This window comes from Muscardinus avellanarius (genome assembly GCF_963383645.1).
Source record: "Muscardinus avellanarius genome assembly, chromosome: 2".
Taxonomy (NCBI): domain Eukaryota; kingdom Metazoa; phylum Chordata; class Mammalia; order Rodentia; family Gliridae; genus Muscardinus; species Muscardinus avellanarius.
In genome coordinates, this window is record NC_137787.1 from 147,714,213 (window position 1) to 147,734,899 (window position 20,687).

Consider the following 20,687-nt stretch of genomic DNA (forward strand, 5'->3'; position numbering starts at 1 on the left):
TTGATAATCCTTCCACACAGGTCAGAATCATCAGGTAACCTTTAAAAATGTGGATGCCAGAAGTCACCCCAGAAGCACTCTAGCAAATCCTTATTTTATTATTATTATTATTATTATTATTATTATTGTAAGTAGTAGCATGGATTGAATCCAGTGGCATTCTATTTCCAAGCTACACCCTCAGCACAATTTTATTTTTATTTTGAAACAGGGTCTCACTTGGTTGATGAGAGTCTCACTATATGCTGAGGCTGATCTTGAACCTGCAATCATCCTGTCTCAGCCTCCCAAGTACTGGGATTAGGGGAATGTGCCACCTTGCCTGGCAGAAAATCCCTATTTTAAAAAATCACCACATCAGCTGGGCGTGGTGGCACACACTTGTAATCCCTGACTTGGGAAGCAGAGATAGGAGGATTGCACAGGTTAGAAGCCAGCCTCGCTGGCCTAAGAGACCTTGTTTCCAAATAAAATATAAAGGGAGTGTAGTCCGGAGGTAGAAGGGTTCCATTCCCAGTACCACCACCACCACCACCACCAAAAAAAAAAAAAAAAAAAAAAAAAAAATCACCACACCATAGTTAAATCATTGCACAGTGTCTTGCAATTTTTAATATTTAGGTATTTAATTTTTTGCCTCCAAGCTATACTCTCATCCCTATTCTTAATTTATTTTTATTGGTTATTATTATTAGTAGTAGTAGTAATAGAAGCAGCAGCAGCAGTAGTAGTTATACTGGAGATTGAACCTAAGGGCATTCTAACTCCAAGATAACCCCACTCCCACCTCAGCCCTTTTTATGTTGAAACAACTTCTCACTAAGTTGCTGACAGCCTCACTAAATTACTGTGGCTGGCTGCAAATCTCCAAGCCCTCCTGCCTCAGCCTCCAAAGTATTGGTATTATAGGCATGAGCCATCACACTTGTAATGAATATTTCTTGATTGGTCAATTACTTAGCAAGGCTAACCCCAGAATCAACTGGTTAGCTCTCAGCTAGCTTCCCAGGCTTTGTGGTGGGTTTTTTTTTTTTTTTTCGTTCTTTTGATTTCACTTTCCACTTTCTCTAACTAGAAAGGACTTGCATGTAACAACCAAACAGCAGTTATTACTAATAGAAACATATTTTAAGTTCAGTTGATTTTAGGTATTGATCTAATCAAGGTAATGTTCACAGCCTCAAACAGCTCAAATTAGGGATGCCTGTTAAACAGTTTCTAAAGTGTCTTTCAGGATTCTAAACGTTTTGCTGCTACTCCCTCAGGAGGTTAGCGTTTCTGATCATAGTTGTCCTTAGGTCCTCAGGTGGTAGGTTATGAGGCCTTAACCCAGCTCCCTGTAGCTAAGGGAGCTAGACCTACCTCCTGGCTGCGGGGCGGGCAGGTGTGCCTAGGGGCGCAGCTGAGCAGATAACCCCAGGTCGGGCTGAGGGGCCCTGGGTGGAAAATGAATGGGGAAGTTCTTGGGGCGGGCGCAACCAGCTGGAAGGGAGAAATTGAAACTCAGCTGTTAAAACCTGCTGCCCAGCTCTTTGGAATCGCCTCTTGAGACTCCCCAGGCCTCCCAGCCCACACCCTCTCACAGGGACCGCGGCCTCTGAACCATGTCTACCCGCAGCGGGTTGGCAGGCTCCAGGCTCCGCACCTACTCTGCCTCCCAGGACCCCCGTGGACCGCGCAGGGAGCTGGGCCCATTGCCAAGCCAGAGACAGGGTTTGGGGGCGGCCTCCCAAGGCCCTGCTCCGGAGAGCCTGGAGCGCCCGGGACAGAGGAGGTAAGTATTTTAACAACTGTCTTGGTGGGTGGGACCCCAAACATGCAGGCATCTCCTTGATCTTTGGAGTTTGAAACCATAGGGCCCCTACGACAGGGTTTTTGAGGGAATGAAATATCATTTTCTTAAAAGCATCTGTCAAGTGGCCTTATTATGCCTTGAATTTTACAGTTTGCATGTAGTTTTTCTCAACATCAGAGCCCTCATTCCGTTTTTATTTGTTGTTGTTATACTGGGGATTGAATCCAGGGACATTCTACCTCTCAGCACACCCCTAGCCCGATTTTATTTTTTATTTTGAAACAGTCTCTAAGTTGCAGCGATATTCACTAAGTTTGAAAGGCTGCCCTTGAAGCTGTGATCCTCCTGCCTCACCCCCCCCCCATACAGGTGTTGATACTATGCCTTGCTCCCCCCATTCCTTTGATAATTCTGCTTTATTGATTTTTGTGATTGCTTACAGGAGTGAAAGTTATGGGTGTGTGGAAATCAACTGGGTTTCTTATTAATTTTCCAGGTAGCTGGAATGTATACTCTAAGTAAGAAAATAAGTTTTCTCTTACTGTTTATAAAATGTGTGCCCTAGCATTCACCACAGTCCAATTGAATAGACAGAGGATACCAATGTTGCCCTTAGGAGCAAGTTTGCACCCTAAGCAGACTCCTAGATAGACCAGCCTGCTGAGACCCAGGGAGTGGGCTGAGGGAGTGAGGACTAGGAGACCCAAGGCTACAATGTGCCCTAGACCCAAACAGGCAGCATTTACCCTTGGCATTTGGTTCTGGCTTGCAGCAGCCTGGACATACTTATTATGCAAGGTGTCAGAGATCTTCTATTTCCACCCAATGGACTGAGCTGCTTTCACTCAACATTACAGTTTGTAAGAACACCACTACCTTTGAAGTGCTGCCTCTGTGAATTGGAACCGTCCAAACAATTTTATTTGTAGTTTCCCCTCTTTCAGCGACTTCTTTTGTCACCTGAAAGACAAATGCTGGTTGCTAAGAAACGGTATATAACCCTGTGACCAATAAGCAGTACAGTTTCTTCCATCCCTGACTTTTGAAAAGTACGGGCCCTTAGCATCATTCAGCTGGTGGCTACCCTAAGATGGAGCAGACAATCTGGAAATCAATTAGAGAGGGCTGGATTTCTCTTCTCAGAATAATTGGCATCTTGCCACAGCAGAGCTCATTAATTTCAAAGAACCTACATCTCTGTAAGCCCTGAAGATCAACGGAGGTCATGGACATATGGTCTCCTATCCAGGAGTGGTTAATGGTAAAAATCATTTACATGACCTTTTCTACTAAAAAGCATCTATTTGGGCTTAAGCATTTATTTGTATGCATGTATCATCTCATAAGCGTTTGCAGTTATAGCTATCTGTTTTCTTATTTGATTGTAATTACTCCAGAATCTTGCTGGACCAAATTGCTCAGAGAAGGGCAGTTTTCTGATTAGTTTTCCAGGCCTCAGTTCCCTGAAGACCTCATTGCATACTACTTTGTGATTTCTAAGAAGATTTGCAAATAGACCATTAGAGAAATTCCTGGAAGAGTTCAATTATCTCTCACAGATTTTTTTTTTTCCTGTGAGTCAGTTGCAGTAGTAGAGTCTTATAGGATATATTCCCTTTTAGATATTTAACATCTAAGATGGTGTTTGCACCACTCCGAATTCTTACATCCCCATTCCTCACTTAACATCTACTTTCGGGCTTGTCTCCTTTAATGGTAGTGGGAGACCAACGGGAAGGGTTGAGTGACAAGATCTTGATAAAACTCAACAAGGACAAGAAAAAGTTAATGTTTTATTTATTTGGGGAGATAAATCGAAAGACATTTCTGATGGAAACGAAGAAAGGGAGTTTAAAGTTATGGGCTTTAAGTGTGAAGGTCTGTTCAGAATATGAACTTACTTGTTAAAGGTTGAAATTTAATCTTGTTTTGTGTGCATCCTTCTAATTCTTTTGAGAACCCCAGCGTGGTCACTAGAAACATAGGCTTTGATGCTGGATGAACTTGGGTTTGAGTTCTGATTCTGTTGTCCCTTGCTTTTTTTGTTTTTGCAGCACTGGGGATGGAACCCAGGAGTGTTCTACCTCTGAGCTACACCCCCAACCCTCTTTTTAATTCCTTATTTTGAAGCAGGGTCTCACTAAGTTGCAGAGGGCCTCACTAAGTAACTGAGGCTGGCCTCGAACTGAATTCTCCTGTCTCCGCCTCCCAAGTACTGGGATCACAAGCCTGCGCCACCACGCCCGGCTTGGTCCTTGCTTTCTGAATGTTATGCATAACTACTTTATGCCTCAGTTTCCTCATAACTTAAAATGAGATATTAACCTTGGAGCAGATATCCAGTAGATGTTAGGAGCTGATCACTTGGCTTCATTTAATAAACATTTATTGACCAAGTACTATGCTTACCCTTCAATTGAGTGATGATGCTTTGAAAATTCACATCGAAGCCGGGCCCGGTGGCACAGGTTGTAATCCCCGCACTTGGGAGGCTGAGACAGGAGGATGGCACAGATTGGAAGCCAGCCTCAGCTACTTAGTGAGGCTCTCAGCAACTTAGTGAGACCCTGTTTCCAAATAAAGTATAAAATAGGTCTGGGAGTATAGCCCGGAGGTAGAAAGCCCTGGGTTCCAGCCCCAGTACCACAAAAATAAATAAATAAATAAAAAATAGAAAGAAAAAAACATTGATTAAAAAAACCCTCTACTTACCTATGAACAAAATACTCTGGTAAAATTCTATGGCAATCATTTTATTTTATTTTATTAATTATTATTATTATTATTATTATTATTATTATTATTTTTTAGGGTCTGGAGATGGAACCCAGGGGCATTCTACCTCTGAGCTGCACCCTCTATACTATTTTTTTATTCTTTATTTTGAAACCGGGTCTCATGGAGTTTCAGAGAGCCTCACTAAGTAGCTGAGGCTGTCTGCTAACCGCGATCCTCCGGTCTCAGCCTTCTGAATGCTGGGATTATAAGCGTGCGCCACCATGCCTGGCTATGGCATCATTTTAAATCAGATTCCTGGGGATCTTTGATAGACTATTTAGTAAGCTTGTTTTTTTGGGGGGGGAGAACTGAACCCAGGGATATTCTGCCTCCAAGATATACCCCCAGCTCTTTTTATTTTTTACTTTGAAATAAAATCTTGCTAAGTTGCTGAGGCTGGCCTTTAACCTCTAATTCTTCTGTCTCACCCTCCCAAGTACTGGGATTTATAGGCATGTGCCATCACACCCAAACAAACCTATGTTCTTGATGGCATTTGGATTTAAGTAATTATAACTATTTACTAATTTTTCCTGGCTTTCCCATTTATTTTGTACCTGGTGATTTTTGCTTACTTGGGGACTGAACTCTGGAACACTCCACCACTGAGCTACTTATGTTACATTTTTTTATTTTGAAATAGTGTTTCACTAAATTACCCAGGCTGGCCTGGAATTTATAATCCTCTGCCATAACCTCTGTAGTTGCTGAGATTACAGGTAAACACCTGGTGGTTTGTTTTGTCACTAAATATTGTGAACTATCCACACAGATTTCAAGAGGAAAAAAAAACTCTTATTTCTAATGCAAAGCAATCCTTTATCCTCCCTTTTAATATTTTGCTTGTTTGTAAATATCTTTCACTTGTATCACATCTACACATGCACAACACAAAGGCAGGTGTTTTTAACCCGGTTTTGCCCAATTCTGTGCAAATAGGCTCTTACCTGTGATGGTAATAGAGGGTTTACTTCTTTCAGGTATTTGCCTATTATATCAGCACACCTTGATGCTGCTTGAAAGAAATAAAAAGATATTTTGGAAGCCGGGCTTGTTGGCGCACGCTTGTAATCCCAGCATTCGGGAGGCTGAGACTGGAAGATGGTGGTTTGTGGACAGCCTCAGCTATTTAGTGTGAGACCCTTTGCAAGTCAGTGAGACCCTGTTTCAAAATTTAAAAAAAGACTAAAAAAATAGAGGACTTGGGGTTTAGCTTGGAGATGAATGCCCCTGGGTTCCAACCCCAGTACACGAAAAAAAAAAAAAAAGATATTTTGGAAATGAAACCATAATGTAAAATTTTGCTGCAAGATACCTTCAGCATGTTTTATATACAAATTTAGTTTGCCTTAACATATTTGTGGCTTACTTTATAGGGAGCACTGAAGAGACTTAAACCTGAGTAATAATAATAGCAAATACTTACATAGTGCCTACTGTGTAATGATGCATTACTTATACTATCACAATCCTCCCAACAACCCTGTAGTAAGAGAGGGTCTTTAGTTCTGGATAATTTAAAGCATTAGGAACAAATAACCATTCAACACAAAGGAAGAGCTTATGAAGCTTACTATCTAATTGATGGGGCAGGCATTTTTTAGATAATTACACAAATAAATCTTTATGTGTGCTATAAAGGAAAACTAGTACTGGTCTGAGCTAGTCTTGGGAGCAAGAGGTTCTTTCCTAAAAATCCATGTTTAAGCTGTGACCTACAGGGTAATGAGAAGTGCTTTCGGGTGTTTTCTGACACGAAATACATCATTTCAGTACCAACTCACTCTGTGACACCGACTGGGTGTCCCACAATCTTGTCCATTTCTGACCACAACTACATGGTGTAGATGCCACAAACTAAGGGCTCTGTCCCATAATTCTCCCCTGATTCAACTTCAGACACCAGCTACAAATAGGGTTTCCAGACCAGGAGATTACAAGTTTGGGGGTTTTCACATCTTTCCCCCAACATTGACAATTCACCAGAATGAATCTCAACTCACAGAAACCATTCTAATTAGTTTTATTACGAAGGCTACAATCCAGGGCCAGCCAAGTGGGAGAGATGCACAGGACAGGAAATGAGGGCAAAGGTGAAGGGCAGTGTGCGGCTGCTTCTGAGCCCTCCCAGGGTGGGCCACCCTCCCGGCACCTTGATGAACCCTCCCCCATTATGGTGACTCCAGACGGTTTTTTTTTTTTTTTTTTTGAGGTACTAAGGATGGAAACCAGGGGCATTCTACCTCTGAGCTACACCCCCGGCTCTATTTCTTATTCTTTATTTTGAAACAAGTTCTCACTGAGGTGCAAAGGACCTCACTAAGTGGCCGAGGCTGTCCTCGAACTGAGATCCTCCTGTTTCAACCTTCCAAATGCTGGGATTACAAGTGTGCGCCACCACGCCCAGCTGGCTCCAGAGTTTTTATAGAGGCCTTATTATGTAGGTATAATTCAATAAATTATTGGCTACTGGTGACTGTACTCGATCTCTAGCCCCTGTCTCTTGCTCAGAGATTGGGGTAGGGCTTAAAATTTCAACTCTATATCATAGTTGGTTTTTCTGGCCAACAGTTCTCATCCTCAAACTATCAGGGCTTCCCACCAAGACTCCTCTCAAAAAAAAAAAAAAATAATAATCACTCAGAATTCCAAGGTTTTGGGAGCTTGGTGTGAGGCCAATGACAAGTATTTACTTTTTAGCTGGGTACGGTGGCATACAGCTGTAATCCTAGTAGTTGGGAGGCTGAAATGAGAGAATTGTAGGTATGAGGCCAGTGTGTAGTAACTTAGACCCCATTTCAAAATTAAAAGGCCTGGGGTATAGCTCAGAAGTTCAACAGGTCCTGTCCCCAGGACCTTTCTCTGTATATATCTTCAAATAGCTTCTGACAGTGGACTCCCCACCAACCCCGTCCAAGATTTTCTGAGAAGTGGAGAACCGGAGGCTTCCATTCCTCAGCCATCCTCCCTTCTGTCATTTCATGGGTATCAGACCAGCTCCTGTGCTCAAGCCTTTCCTGCCCCCTCCGCTTCCCCTTTTATTCTCCACAGACACCTCCATCTTGGTGTCTGCTTAGAGGATCCAAGGTGACAGTCTCTTAAGACACACTCTCCTAGCCACAGTCATGTGGATAATTTATTTTATGTCCATGGTTGACATACTTTCTCCTTATTGAGGAAACCAACTCTTCTTGCTTCTTTCTTTGGGGCCCTAGTTTCTTTAACTTTAATGCTTCTCACCAGCTTGTTTTTCTTGGGGAGAAGGAAGTAACCCTCGTAACTGATACCGTTTCTTCCCTTAATTTTCACGCTTTCAAGGGAAAGAAGAGGAGAATAAAAGGCAGCTTGATAAGAGCATTTACTAATGGCCAATTACTGATTTCTCTCTCTTTAAATAGCATCGTGTTAAGCCGGGCATGGTGGCACACATTTTTAATCCCAGCATTTGGGAGGCTGAGACAGGAGGATCGCAGGTTCATGGCCAGCCTCAGTTACTTAGGCCCTTTGCAACTCAGTGAGACCTTGTTTCAAAATAAACAATAAAAAGTAGGGCTGGGGGTATAGCTCGGAGGTAGAATGCCCCTGGGTTCCATCCCCAGCAACACACACACACACACACACACACACACACACACACACACTCACACACACAGAATTGTGCTTTTTTCTATTTTAAGTATCTTGAATGAGATGGAAATGTATTGGATATATGAAAATATAGTCATTACAGTTTTATGTGTGTGTGTGATACCGAGGATTGAACCTAGAGACATTCTTTATCTGAACCACAACCCCAGCACGATTTTATTTCTTACTTGGAAACAAGGTCTTGCGAGGTTGATGAGTTTCACTGCTTACTGAGGCTGTCCTCTACCTTGTGTTCTTCTTGTCTCAGACTCTAAAGTACCTGGACTACAGGCATGTGCCACCATGTCCAGGTTGCCATTAAGTTTTTGTTTTTTTTTTTATATTTGGATCTGCGGGTTGAACCCAGGGGAATTCTACCTCTGAGCTACACCCCCTGCTCTATTTTTTTTTTTATTCTTTATTTTGAAACAGGCTCTCACTGAGTTGCAGAGGGCCTCACTAAGTAGGTGAGGCTGTCTGCGAACCATGATCCTCTGGTCTCAGCCTCCCGAATGCTGGGATGACAAGTGTGCACCACCACGCCCGGTCCCCATTTAGTTTTTATATCAGTTAGAAAGTTATTTTTTGTACTGAGGATTGAACCCAGGGGCATTCTGACTCCGAGATATACCCTCTATCTTTTACATTTTTTATTTTGAAACCGAGCCTTACCTAGTTGATGAGGCTGGCCTTGAACCTGCAATCTTCCTGTCTCAGTCTCCCAAGTACTGGGATTACAGATACATATCACCATGCCTGTCTTCTGTTCAATATTTACAAACGTCACTCTGTGTGTGTGTGTGTGTGTGTGTGTGTGTGTAAGTGTGTATGTGTGTATGTGTGTGTCACTGGGAATTGAACCCAGGAGCATGCTACCTCTGAGCTACAACTCTAGCCCTATTTTATTTTTATTTTGAAACCGTGTCTTGCTATGTTAATGAGAGTCTCCCTACTTATAGAGGCTGTCCTCAAACCTGCCATCCTCCTGTCTTAGCCTCCTAAGTACTAGGATTACAAGCATGTACCACCACGCCTGGCTTGAATGTCACTGTCTATTGTACATATTCTGATATCCTAAAGTATGGTTTCTTATGTTAAATACAGAACTTCTTAAGTTATTCTTGGGTCACCTTAGTTACTTCTGAACTAGCCAGAAAAGAGTCTAAAGTGCAAATTTTTACACGGTTATTTGAGCTTTTAAGAAGTGCTTTAATTCAGTCTGAATGTATGCCATTTTTAATATGTTCCACATAAAAATAAAAAAATTAAAAAAAGATAAACAAAAAAGAGCCCTGTCTGTAAAGGGCTAAGGTAAGAATAAAATAAAAAAGTGCTTTAATTATTCCTTTCTCACTGCAACACTCCGGTTTTCAATTTTCTCCCTCCATATGACTATGAAGCAATCAGCTTTTGCCTATAGATGCAAAATGGTGTGAACACATCAGGCTTTCACCTCTCCCACCCCCAGAGACGAGGGACTGGGTAATACTGCGCTTCCTTTTAGAATCATGGAATAATAGTGCATCGGAAGAGAGGATCTGTGACTTATTCTAATGAGTAACATTCCTGATGGTTCAACGTGGATGGTTATTCACTAGGGGATTTTTGAACTCTTTCCCTAGAGGAGGCTCATAAGCATTCAGGAAGCTGGATAGTATTTAACTCTTAGCAGTAATGATATGGCTCAATGAGCTGGGTAGATGTTTCAATAATTACCAGAGTCAATACTGAGCTAATTAGTAGTGAGATGCCTATTTAATTTATTTTTGAAATGATAAATGTAACAAAGCATTGCAGTATTGTGGTAACATAAAATAAATTGTGACCTGGAATAGTTAAACCGAGCACTCCTAGTCGGGCGTGGTGGTGCACGCTTGCAATCCCTGCATTTGGGAGGCTGAGACAGGAGGATCATGGTTTGTGGACAGTTTCAGCTACTTAGTGAGGCCCTTTGCAACTCAGTGAGACCCGGTTTCAAAATAATGAATAAGAAACAGGGCTGGGGGTGTAACTCAAGGCATTGAGGAAGAATGCCCTGGATTCCATTCCTAGTATCACAAACAAAATAAAACAAAAACAAAACAACTGAGTACTCTTAAAAATAATAAAAATCAAAAATCAAAATAATATGTCCTATATCTCAAATGCGTGGCCATGTGCTAGACCTTGTGCTGAGTATGTCACATACATTACTGTCCCTGCATTACTGAATTTTATCTTTAAAATAAATACTTTGCCATTTTATAGACAAGGAAACTGAATCATGGAAGATTAAATAATTTTCTAAGTGCTCACTACTTTTCTTTTCTTTTTTTTCTTTTTTTTTTGAGGGTCTGGGGATGGAACCCAGGGGCATTTGACTTCCGAGCTAAACCCCCTGCCCATTTTTTATTCTTTATTTTGAAACCGGGTCTCACTGAATTGCAGAGGGCCTCCCTAAGTAGCTGAGGCTTTCCACAAACTGCGATCCTCCAGGTCTCAGCCTCCCGAATGCTGGGATTACAAGCGTTTGCTACCACGCCCAGCTACTTTTCTTAATCATAGAACCAGTACTCAAACTCGAGTCTCTCTACCAAAGTCTAGATCTGCTGGAGAAGGGAGTGATACGGTCACTAGCTGATGGCCTACCTATGGTTTTATATTCACATCAAAAAGAGAAATCCTATAGGCTAAAGAGAACATTGCTATAGGTCATTTATTTATAGCTGTAGGAGAGAAAACACTTATTTTTCACCCATCCATAGGTTCATGGCTGAGATCTTTATAACAAAAAACATTTTGAAGAGAAAAGCCTACAAATTAATTTGGATGGCATTGGAAGCAAAGAAACAGGGAAAAATTGTGTGTGTGTGGCACTGAGGATTGAACTCAGGGGCATTCTGCCTCAGATCTATACCTCCAGCCCCATTTTATTTTTATTTGGAAACAGGGTCTCACTAAGTTGCAGAGGCCCTCACTAAGTAGTTGAGGTGGGCCACCAACCTGTGATCCTCCTGTCTCAGCCTCTCAAGTACTGGGATTGTAAGTGTGTGCTACTAGGCCCACTGGGAAATCTTATTTTTGTTTAGATTTGATAAAGGGTGATCAGTTGTGTAAAAATATGACCCAATGGTAATAAACTGGAAACACTCAGCAAAGCCTATTGGCTCAGATTCTTCATGTGTGCGCGCCTTTGTTCTTTTCTTCTGGGTATAGGGAAGATTTCTCTGAAATGAAGGTCTCAAGTCCTACTTTAGGGAAAGGTCAGAGAATTCTTTTAAGGCCTGCTTCAAGGGGAGAATAGTGAGGAAGATCAGAGATACCTTCCTGCCTCTGCTGCCTTCTCAAATAGCAAGGTGTTATATATGGGGGTAGTGTATACTGGAAGGGGCACAATTTTAAAATTATTTGGACAGAAAACTAGTTTGCAAGTCAGGTGTGGTGGTGCATGCTTATGCTCCCAGTACTACTTGGGAGACCGAGACAGGAGACCCTCCACAACTTAGTGAGATGCTGTTTCAAAGTAAAGAATAAAAATAGGGCTGGGGATCTAGCTCACAGATAGAATGTCTCTAGGTACAACCCTAAGCATCACACACAACAAAAAAAGTTTGCAAAATCCACATTTTTAAGCCGGGTGTGGTGACGCATGCTTGTAATCCCAGCATTTGGGAGGCTGAGACAGGAGGATTACCGTTTGCAGACAGCCTCAGCTACTACTTAGGCTTTTCGCAATTCAGTAAGACCCTGTTTCAAAATAAAGAATAAAAAATAGGGCAGAGGCATAGTTCGGAGGTAGGATGCCCATTGGTTTCATCCCTAGTACTACTGCAAAAACAACAACAACAACAACAACAAAAATCCACGTTTCTAGGCTGGATGTGGTGACCGTAATTCTAGTACTTGGGGGGCTGAGACAGGAAGATTGTAGTTTTGAGGACAGTCTCAGCTACTTAGTGAGGTCCTCTGCAACTTAGCAAGACCCTGTTTCAAAATAAAGAATAAAAGTAGGGCTGAGGGTGCGTGTAGCATGGAGGTAGAATGCCCCTGGGTTCCATTCCTAGTACTGCAACAAAACAAAACAAAACAAATCCACATATCCACATTTCTGTGGAAGTCTCTTTTTTTTTCCCTGCTGCATTTCACAAGTGACAGAGTGTCCTGCTGGAACATTTTTCTCACTGTCACGTTTCTGAGCAACCTCAGCCACATAAGTAACTTCTGATCATAGGCTGTGGGGAGCAATTCATCTGGCATCATGACCTAATGCTTGTATGAGTATATATAAGGATGTATATAATTGAAAAGAAACTTCACAAAACAGTTCTCACCCTTGGTACATGTGATACACTGACATTTTTCCATTCTGTTCATTAAACATAAATCCATTGAATTGATTTCACAACCCATTAGTGGGCTACCACCTACAGTTTGAAAAGCACAGTTCTGTGCATGGCAAAAGAGATTTAGTGGATGGAAAGAAAAGACATTTCAATTTGATTAAATCAAATTTACCTTCCTGTTTATGCAGGAGGGTAAAAATTATGGTCTTGTTTAGAATGAATTTCTAACTTTCCTGCTCCTCAGTGTGGTATGCATTTGCAGTCTGCCAAGTCTTGGGGAGCAATCATTTTTGTTGAAACGCAGTATCATCAAAAATGAATGGACATTTTTCAAAAAGTCTTTGACAGCTGAAACAGTGAAACAATAAATCAACAGGATGATGAAAGCTCAGAAACGCATAATACCTATAATGATCAGTAGAAGCATAGCAGAAATGCGAAAAAAAAAAAAGAAACTTAGTTCAATTACACAGTAAGGTTACTTACTTGAAAGTCGGTAGAGTGCTGTAAGGTTATACATGTTGTTAAGGTTAATTGCATCTATTCAGAATGTATTTGAATCTGAAACAAAAGCTTAAGAGAAAAAAAATAATCAAAGGGAGAAGACTGCTTTTGAAGAGTCTGTTCTATATCAAGAGAATTGACTGATGATGGTTTCTTTGTTCTATAAGGTTTATAATTCCCCCTCATATGAAGACTTAAAAAGCAATCCATTAAAGTCCTGTAGAAAAATTGAAGACATTTAGCATGTTAAAATTCAAGGATTAGTATGGTCCAGTGTTTTTGTTTTACTATGGTACAAATGAGAACAGAAATCCTATGCTACCTAATCTTTAAGAAAATCTGAGGTCTTGTTTTGAGAAGTATTTATTTAAAATATTTCCCCACCAAAAACACCTTTGGACTACTTTTCTCTGATTATAAAAGTTATATCTGCTTGTTATCAAGTCTCAAATATTATAAAAATAATATAGTATGTGAAAGTCTTCTGTAATTTTAGCCTTTAGAAATAAATGCTTCGAAGAACTCAATACAAAGAGATCTTTATTTCTAAGGTATACTTCTCTTCATGCCTAAGAGAATATATTAGAGGCATTATGCCTTTTGATTTCTCCTGCTAATAGAAGGGCCATGTAGAAGAAGATAAATTCTACTTTTAATCTTTATTTTAAAATGTGATTGCTATCTACCACATAAGCAGATACCACTTCCCCCAATTGCTGTATTATTTAGCTGTACAGGAAACAACCTTATCTTCCCAGTGGAATCTTAGATAGCATCTCCAATGTAGTGGCCTCTAAAAATAGTAACCTAATCTAACCATGAGGAAATAATCCTTTCTTTAAATCCAGATCACAAGGCATTTTACAAAACAGTTTACCTGGAATTCTCAAAAATGTCTGTTGTGATAGGGAAAAAATTATCCTAGATTACAAGCTTCCAGAGACATATGAGATCCATAATTGGATCCAGGATAAGGAGGATATTAAAATTGAAGCAATTTAGAAATTTGAATATAATTAGGTAGTGTGTTAAGTTCCTTCAGGTATGGAAATGTTGTGTCTACCTGGGAGAATGTCTTGGTTCCTTGGTGCTAAAGTATTTAGAGGTGATGTGTCATGACCTTTAGATTACTTTCACATGGTTCAGAAAAAAAAATAGAAAACAAGTGTGCAAAACATTAACAATTGGTAAATACAAGTAGGTTAGATACTAGTATATGGCTATTTACTTACTAATATTTAAATTTTGTTTGTTAGAATTAACTTTTTGGGGGTACTAGAATTTGAACCTAGAGGCATCCAGCCTTCAAGCTACACCCCCAGCCCTATATTATTTATTATTTTGAAACCGGGTCATGCTAAGTTGTTGAGGCTAGCCTTGAATCTGTGATCTTCCTGTCTCAGCCTCCCAAGTACTAGGATTACCAGCATGTGCCACTATGCCTGGTTCAGACTTAAAAAAATTTTTTTTCAGTACTGGGGATGGAACCCAGGGGCATTCTACCTCTGAGCTATACCCCAAGCCCTATTTTTTACTCTTTATTTTGAAACAGAGTGTCACTAAGTTGCAAAGGGTCTCACTAAGTATTTGAGGCTGTCCTCAAACTGCGTTCTTCCTGTCTCAGCCTCCCAAATGCTGGAATTACAAGTGTGCGCCACCATGCCTGGCTTTAAATTTTTTTAAGATTAAAAAGTTGGAGAAAAAGCAATTTCAGGTATTATCTTCAAGCTCATTGTGACTTTCCTCCCTCTCTTTCTTAAGTCTTTTTCTCTTTTGGTACCTAGAGATTTTAAAAGTTTGTCATCAAGCTGAATACTTGAAATTTGTACAGTTTACTATAGATATATTTCAGTGAATTAAGGAACAAAGCCTGGACTCAGAACTATGCTACCATCTGATAGGAAAGAATATTTACTAATCTTTGAGAAATATTTATCAATACTACTTTGTTTTGCTCAATAGTTCTTATTACTCCTGGGACACAAAGAATGGAGTCAGGAATCAGGATGTACATGTTAGAGGTAAGAGTCAGAACCAAGGATGTAAAAAACAATATTGGAAAAACTAGTATGTAGCCGGGCGTGGTGACGCATGCTTCTGATCCTAGCATTTTTGGAGGCTGAGACAGGAGGATCAAGATTTGCAGACAGCCTCAGCTGCTTACTGAGGCCCTCCGCAACTTAGTGAGACCCTGCTTCAAAATAAAGAATAAAAAATAGAGCAAGGGGTGTAGCTTGGAGGTCAAATGACCCTGGGTTCCATCCCCAGACCCACAAAAAACCTAGTATATATATGAAATATTATATATAGATGAAATATTATATATGTGAATAAAGATGAGATTATATATATATAATCACAGCATGAAAAAAGATATACTTGTATCTCAGGGCAAGGCTCTATTGAATTTAATAACATAGTATCACATACATACAGCTATCATTACCTATAAAATAGATGTCCTCCATAGGTTTCTTAAGCAAGGCTTTGTTTATTTTTCTCATATAAAATAAACCTGAGGGTAGATAGTCTAGGGCTAATGTACTACCATAGACGATTATGATGGGACAGTTATTATTTTCTGGTATTGTTCTAAGCATTCTATATCTGTATCTCATGAGGTAGATGGCTGTTATCCTTATTTGACAGGTAGAAAAACCCAGAAGAACTATTCTGTTCAAAGTCGTGTGGGTAGGAAGTAGCAGAATTAAGGTTTGAAGCCAGGCAGTTTGCCATAGATCGGCACAAATGGGCTGGTTTTACAGTCAGATAGCACCAGAGCACTTCTGCCTTTCTACTCTCCCACTCCTTAAGCAGGACTCCTATACTCAGGATGCCTAGAAAAATACCATTGGGTACCAGTCGCTGCTTCAGCCTTTTTTTTTGGGGGGGGCACCTGTAGCACGCATAGAAGTCCACTTTAATGGCTACCACTTTTATCTCCATGTCCCAAACTCACCCATGGCTACGCCCAACTACGAAGGTTGAAGTAACAGGGCTTATTTTCAACCAGAATAATATGAAAGTGCAGTTAGTAAGGAGGAAATGAGAATGAGTGTTGGGAAGAGCCAACATCTTTCCCACTTTAAAGATTGGAGAAAGTCAGGCATAAGGGTGGAAATTAATCATCCGATCAAGCTGTCTGTGGGTTTTGGGGAATGCAGACAGGACTGTCTAAGGAAGAAAAGTTTAAATGTATTTCACATTTCTGTCCTGAGTACTGATTTCAGAGGACTATTAGAATTTTCTTCTGGCTAATGTTCTGTGCAAAGCTTTATGTTTTGTACATTTGGCAGGATTATTTATAATGAATATCTGAAATAACTGAAATGGCTGAGTGTTATGATGCATCCGTTTTGTGACATATTCTTCAGCCATTTAATATTAAGCATGCTACATGGATTATTGAATTTGAGAAACCACTTATAAATGAAAGCAAGATATATACTTGTACTTAAAATACAATTGCCAACTGTGTTGCAAAATCTAGAGAACATAACCCAGATGAAAATTTCCTCAAATAAAACTGTAATTGACGTCTTTGAGAGGTAAGATTATGGGTGACTTTTAAATATTTTTAAAATACTTTTTTGTATTTTCTTCTCTGAATATTTTTCTCAAAATTAGAAATTAAAAACAAATTTCATTTTTAAATGTTCTATGTAAGGAGTTGGTATATATCTCTATATCTTGTATTTTTGGTTTTTTCTTTTAAGTCATAGATAACTTGAGCAGTGCTTAAGACATGCACATACCCAGCTTTAAGTTTTATTAATAACAATCAAAGCCAGAGGTGGTGGTGCATGCTTGTAATCTCAGTACTCTGGAGGCTGAGACAGTAGGATCGCAGGTTCCTGGCCAGCCTCAGGTACTTAGGCCCTTCACAACTTAGTGAGACCGTGTTTCAAAATAAAGAACAAAAAATAGGGCTGGGGGTATAGCTCAGAAGTAGAATGCCCCTGGGTTCCATTGAGGAGGAGGAAGAGGAGGAGGAGGAGGAGGAGAAGAGGAGGAGGAGGAGGAGGAGAAGAGGAGGAGGAGGAGGAGGAGGAGGAGGAGGAGGAGGAGGAGGAGGAGGAGGAGGAGAAAAAGAGCTCTTTTGATAAATAAGTGGTTTTGAGGCAAATGTCAATTTCCTTACTATCATTAAGCTATTCTTCTTCCCTCTGTGCCCCCACTCTGGTACTGGGGGTTGAGCCTAGAGCCTTACAACATGCTAGGCAAACACTCTACTACTGAGTATACCTCCAGCTCCTCTAAACTATTCTTTAAAAAAAAGTATTAGTATTAGTCCTCACTTTTTTCTTATTGGAATAGACAGTCCTTAGGCTTCTTTTACTTTTAAATGTTTTGCTAGGTATGTCAAACTTACCACTCTTTAACCTGGACTATTTCTTAGGGTTCTTTACCTAATGTAAACCAGGAAAGATGAGATGTACTCTCCCCAAGACAAAGACCAGACTTGCTTACTACCTGCTACAAAATGGTGGGTTGTCCAAACTTAGTGTTTCTCAGCTATAATGCAAACACAGCATACATACAGCATTCATGAGACCTGAGAGAATACATGTAAATAAGACAATGGTCATGCTGTGTACTGTGCCATAAATAATACGTTCCTTTGTCTCTGATCCAGAAGTTTCATGTCTTCTTCCAGGGCCTATGAAATAGAAATAATGTGCATAAAACATTGTGGTAGGCCAATTTATTTGCTTGAAAGTAAACTCACACATCAGATCATAGATCTGATATCGCTGTTTTGAAAATATGATTTCCTTATAGTTAGGAAGCAGTTTTAGATATTTTTCAAACATATCTGCCAATTGATTTCAATTTCTAATTTAGTCATTGGGGGTTTTGGTCTTTTAAAGATGCTGGTTATTTATAATACTGCATTTCACATACATTCCTTGTATCTTTAATGTGAATCCTTCTTGTTAACTTTCTTTTTTTAATCTGTGTTTATGGATATGTGGTGTGTGTGTGTGTGTGTGTGTGTGCACGCGCGTGTGTGTGTGTTACTGGGAATTGAACCCAGGGGCATTCTACCTCCGAGCCATATCCCCAGCCCTATTTTTTATTCTTTATTTTGAAACAGGTTCTCACTAAGTTGTCGAGGGCCTCACTAAGTAGCTGAGTCTGACTGTAAAACTGTACTCCTCCTTTCTCAGCCTTCCAATACTGGGATTACAAGTGTGTGCCACCATGCCTAGCTTTTTTTTTTTTTTTTTTTGCTTTTTTTTTGCGTATTGGGGATGGGACCAGGAGATATTCTGAGTTACACCCCCTGCCCTATATTTTATTCTTTTATATTTTAAATTTTATTGGTACATTATAGTTTCACATCATAATGTAGATCATATTGACAATGGCATACATTCACACTGTACTTGGCGCCACCCCCCCGCCCCGCTTCCCCTTTTTTCCCCCCTCACCAATGAGTGTCTAGGTTAACCTTGCTACATTCACACTTATACACAAATTTGAATGTAGCTCCTCCAATAATCAGCCTCAGCCTTCTTCTTCCCCTACCCTTCCTTCCTTTCTAGCTTTGCTGAAGTTTCCCCTCCATTATCTGGAGTCCCTCTGGTATTCCTAATACTCCCTTGTTTGAGCATTTTAGAAAAAACATTTGTCCCTTTTCTTTCTGTGCTTGGCTGATCTCGCTTAATATAATGTTCTTCAGGTCTTTCTATCTTCTTGCATAGAGATGATTTTGTTCTTTATTGCTGAATAGAATTCCATTGTGTGTACTTCCCATAATTTTGCAATCCATCTGTTGGAAACCTAGGTTGGTTCCATATTTTGGCTATTGCCAATTGTGCTGCTATGAACAGGGTATGCATATGTTACTGTAGTTCTCTGATTTCATCCCCTTTGGAAAGATACCCAGGAGTGGTAGAGCTGGATCATATGGTGGATCCATTCCCAGTGTTCCAAGGAATCTCCACACTGATCTCCAAAGTAGCTAAACTTGTTTGCACTCCCACCAACAGTGTAAGAGTTACTATTTCCCCACATCCTCGCCTAAATTTGTTATTTGACTTCTTTATGCTTGACACTCTGGTTGGGGTTATTCTTTTATTTTTTGCTGGTACTGGGGTTCCTGGAAACCCTCTACCTCTGGGTTACACTCCCAGACCTATTTTATATTTTTATTTGGAAACAGGGTCTCTTAAGCTAGCGCAGCTGGCTTCGAACCTGCGTGACCTTCCTGTCTCTACCTCCCAAGCATGGGGATTACAAGCCTGCCTACACCTGGCGAGTTATTCTTTTATTTTGAAACAGGGTCTCACTGAGTTGCAAAGGGTCTCACTAAGTAGCTGAGGCTCTCTGCAAACCTCGGTCCTCTGGTCTCAACCTCCTGAATGCTGGGATTACAAGCATGTGCCACTATGCCTGTCTGGAAATGTGTTCTTAAGTGAAGAAATACAATATATCAGGTGCACTTGTATGGCTGTGCAGTTTGGTAAGTAACTGCCCAGCTAAGGTTAGTAATTTGAAACTAAAATAGGTACCAAGCCCTGTGCCCTAGTATGGGATTACCTCCATGTGGAAGAAAGGGCACAATTTCTGATTTGTATAAACTTACTATGTCTCACTGAAATATGGGAATCCTGTGTGTGTGTGTGTGTGTGTGTGTGTGTGTGTGTGCGCGCGCGCATGTGTGCACATACACACCTCTTATTTCCTTAAAGGTACCATTTAAACAAAAGCTGTGATTATCTCTTGCTTGTTTATCTTTACCCTCTGGGTATCTATTTCAGCCCTCTAACAGAAGCTGTGAATTATATCAGTGAAAGAACTAAGCAACTGCACATTAGTTTCTTGGGTACACAGATACTATTTTAAGCTCTGCAGGTACTGAGATCAAAGAGGATTCATTAACCATCCACACCCCATACAGTGCTGGATCAGAGATGGCATAACAGGCTTGGGGTCAAGGGTGACTTAGACATCCTGGTCTTATTCTGTTCCTCCCCACCCTTTGGGAATTTAGTCTGTTTAAGAAAGAACTTTTAGAAACCTTAATGCCTCAAAAGTTTTGACTCATGTTGGCTAAAAACAGCAAGGTTCAGATTCCTGCATTGGAGATCATATTATAAAAACCAATATGGAATCTCACATCTATAAAAATATCCAGTGCCTTTGATTATCCCCCGGTGCTTCTTTTTATTTGTGTGTGTGATACTGGGGATTGAACGAGGAAGGAGGCGGTCCTGTTGTGTCCATTCTATAGCTCCTAGGTTGTTATTAGCTGCATTGTTCCCCTTTCCCTTCTTTCCAGGAAAGTGCTCCCCTCTGACTTTGGTCTCTGTGTTAGACCTTCTCCAAGGCTTTGTTCTTGTCTTTTTTTTTTTTTTTTTTCTGCTAGGATTGAACCCAGGGGCATTATACCTCCAAGTTACACCCCAGCCTTATTTTTTATTCTTTATTTTGAAACAGTGTCTCACTAAGTTGCAGAGGACTTCACTAGGTACCTATAAATTTCACTAAGTAGCTAAGGCTGGCAGCAAATTTGTGATCTTCCTGTCTCAGCCTCCCAAATACTGGGATTAAAAGCCTGAGCCACCACACCTGGCTCCAAATGCTTCTTTTAAAAAATTTTATACATACCCAAGGATAAGCTTTTCTTAAACTTTGAAAAACATCAATCAATT

General features: G+C 40.4%; 1 protein-coding gene across 1 annotated transcript in view; it reads left to right on the plus strand.

Moving 5' to 3' along the window:
- Nucleotides 1-1,604: 1,604 nt before the first annotated feature.
- EPSTI1 (epithelial stromal interaction 1) overlaps nt 1,605-20,687 on the plus strand; it is a gene marked incomplete at both ends in the record, with an annotated part of 117,846 nt that continues 98,763 nt past the window's right edge. The window contains one exon of the mRNA XM_080689464.1: nt 1,605-1,774. Within this exon, the coding sequence (XP_080545590.1) occupies nt 1,605-1,774 (170 nt within the window). The remainder of the gene's footprint in view (nt 1,775-20,687) is intronic.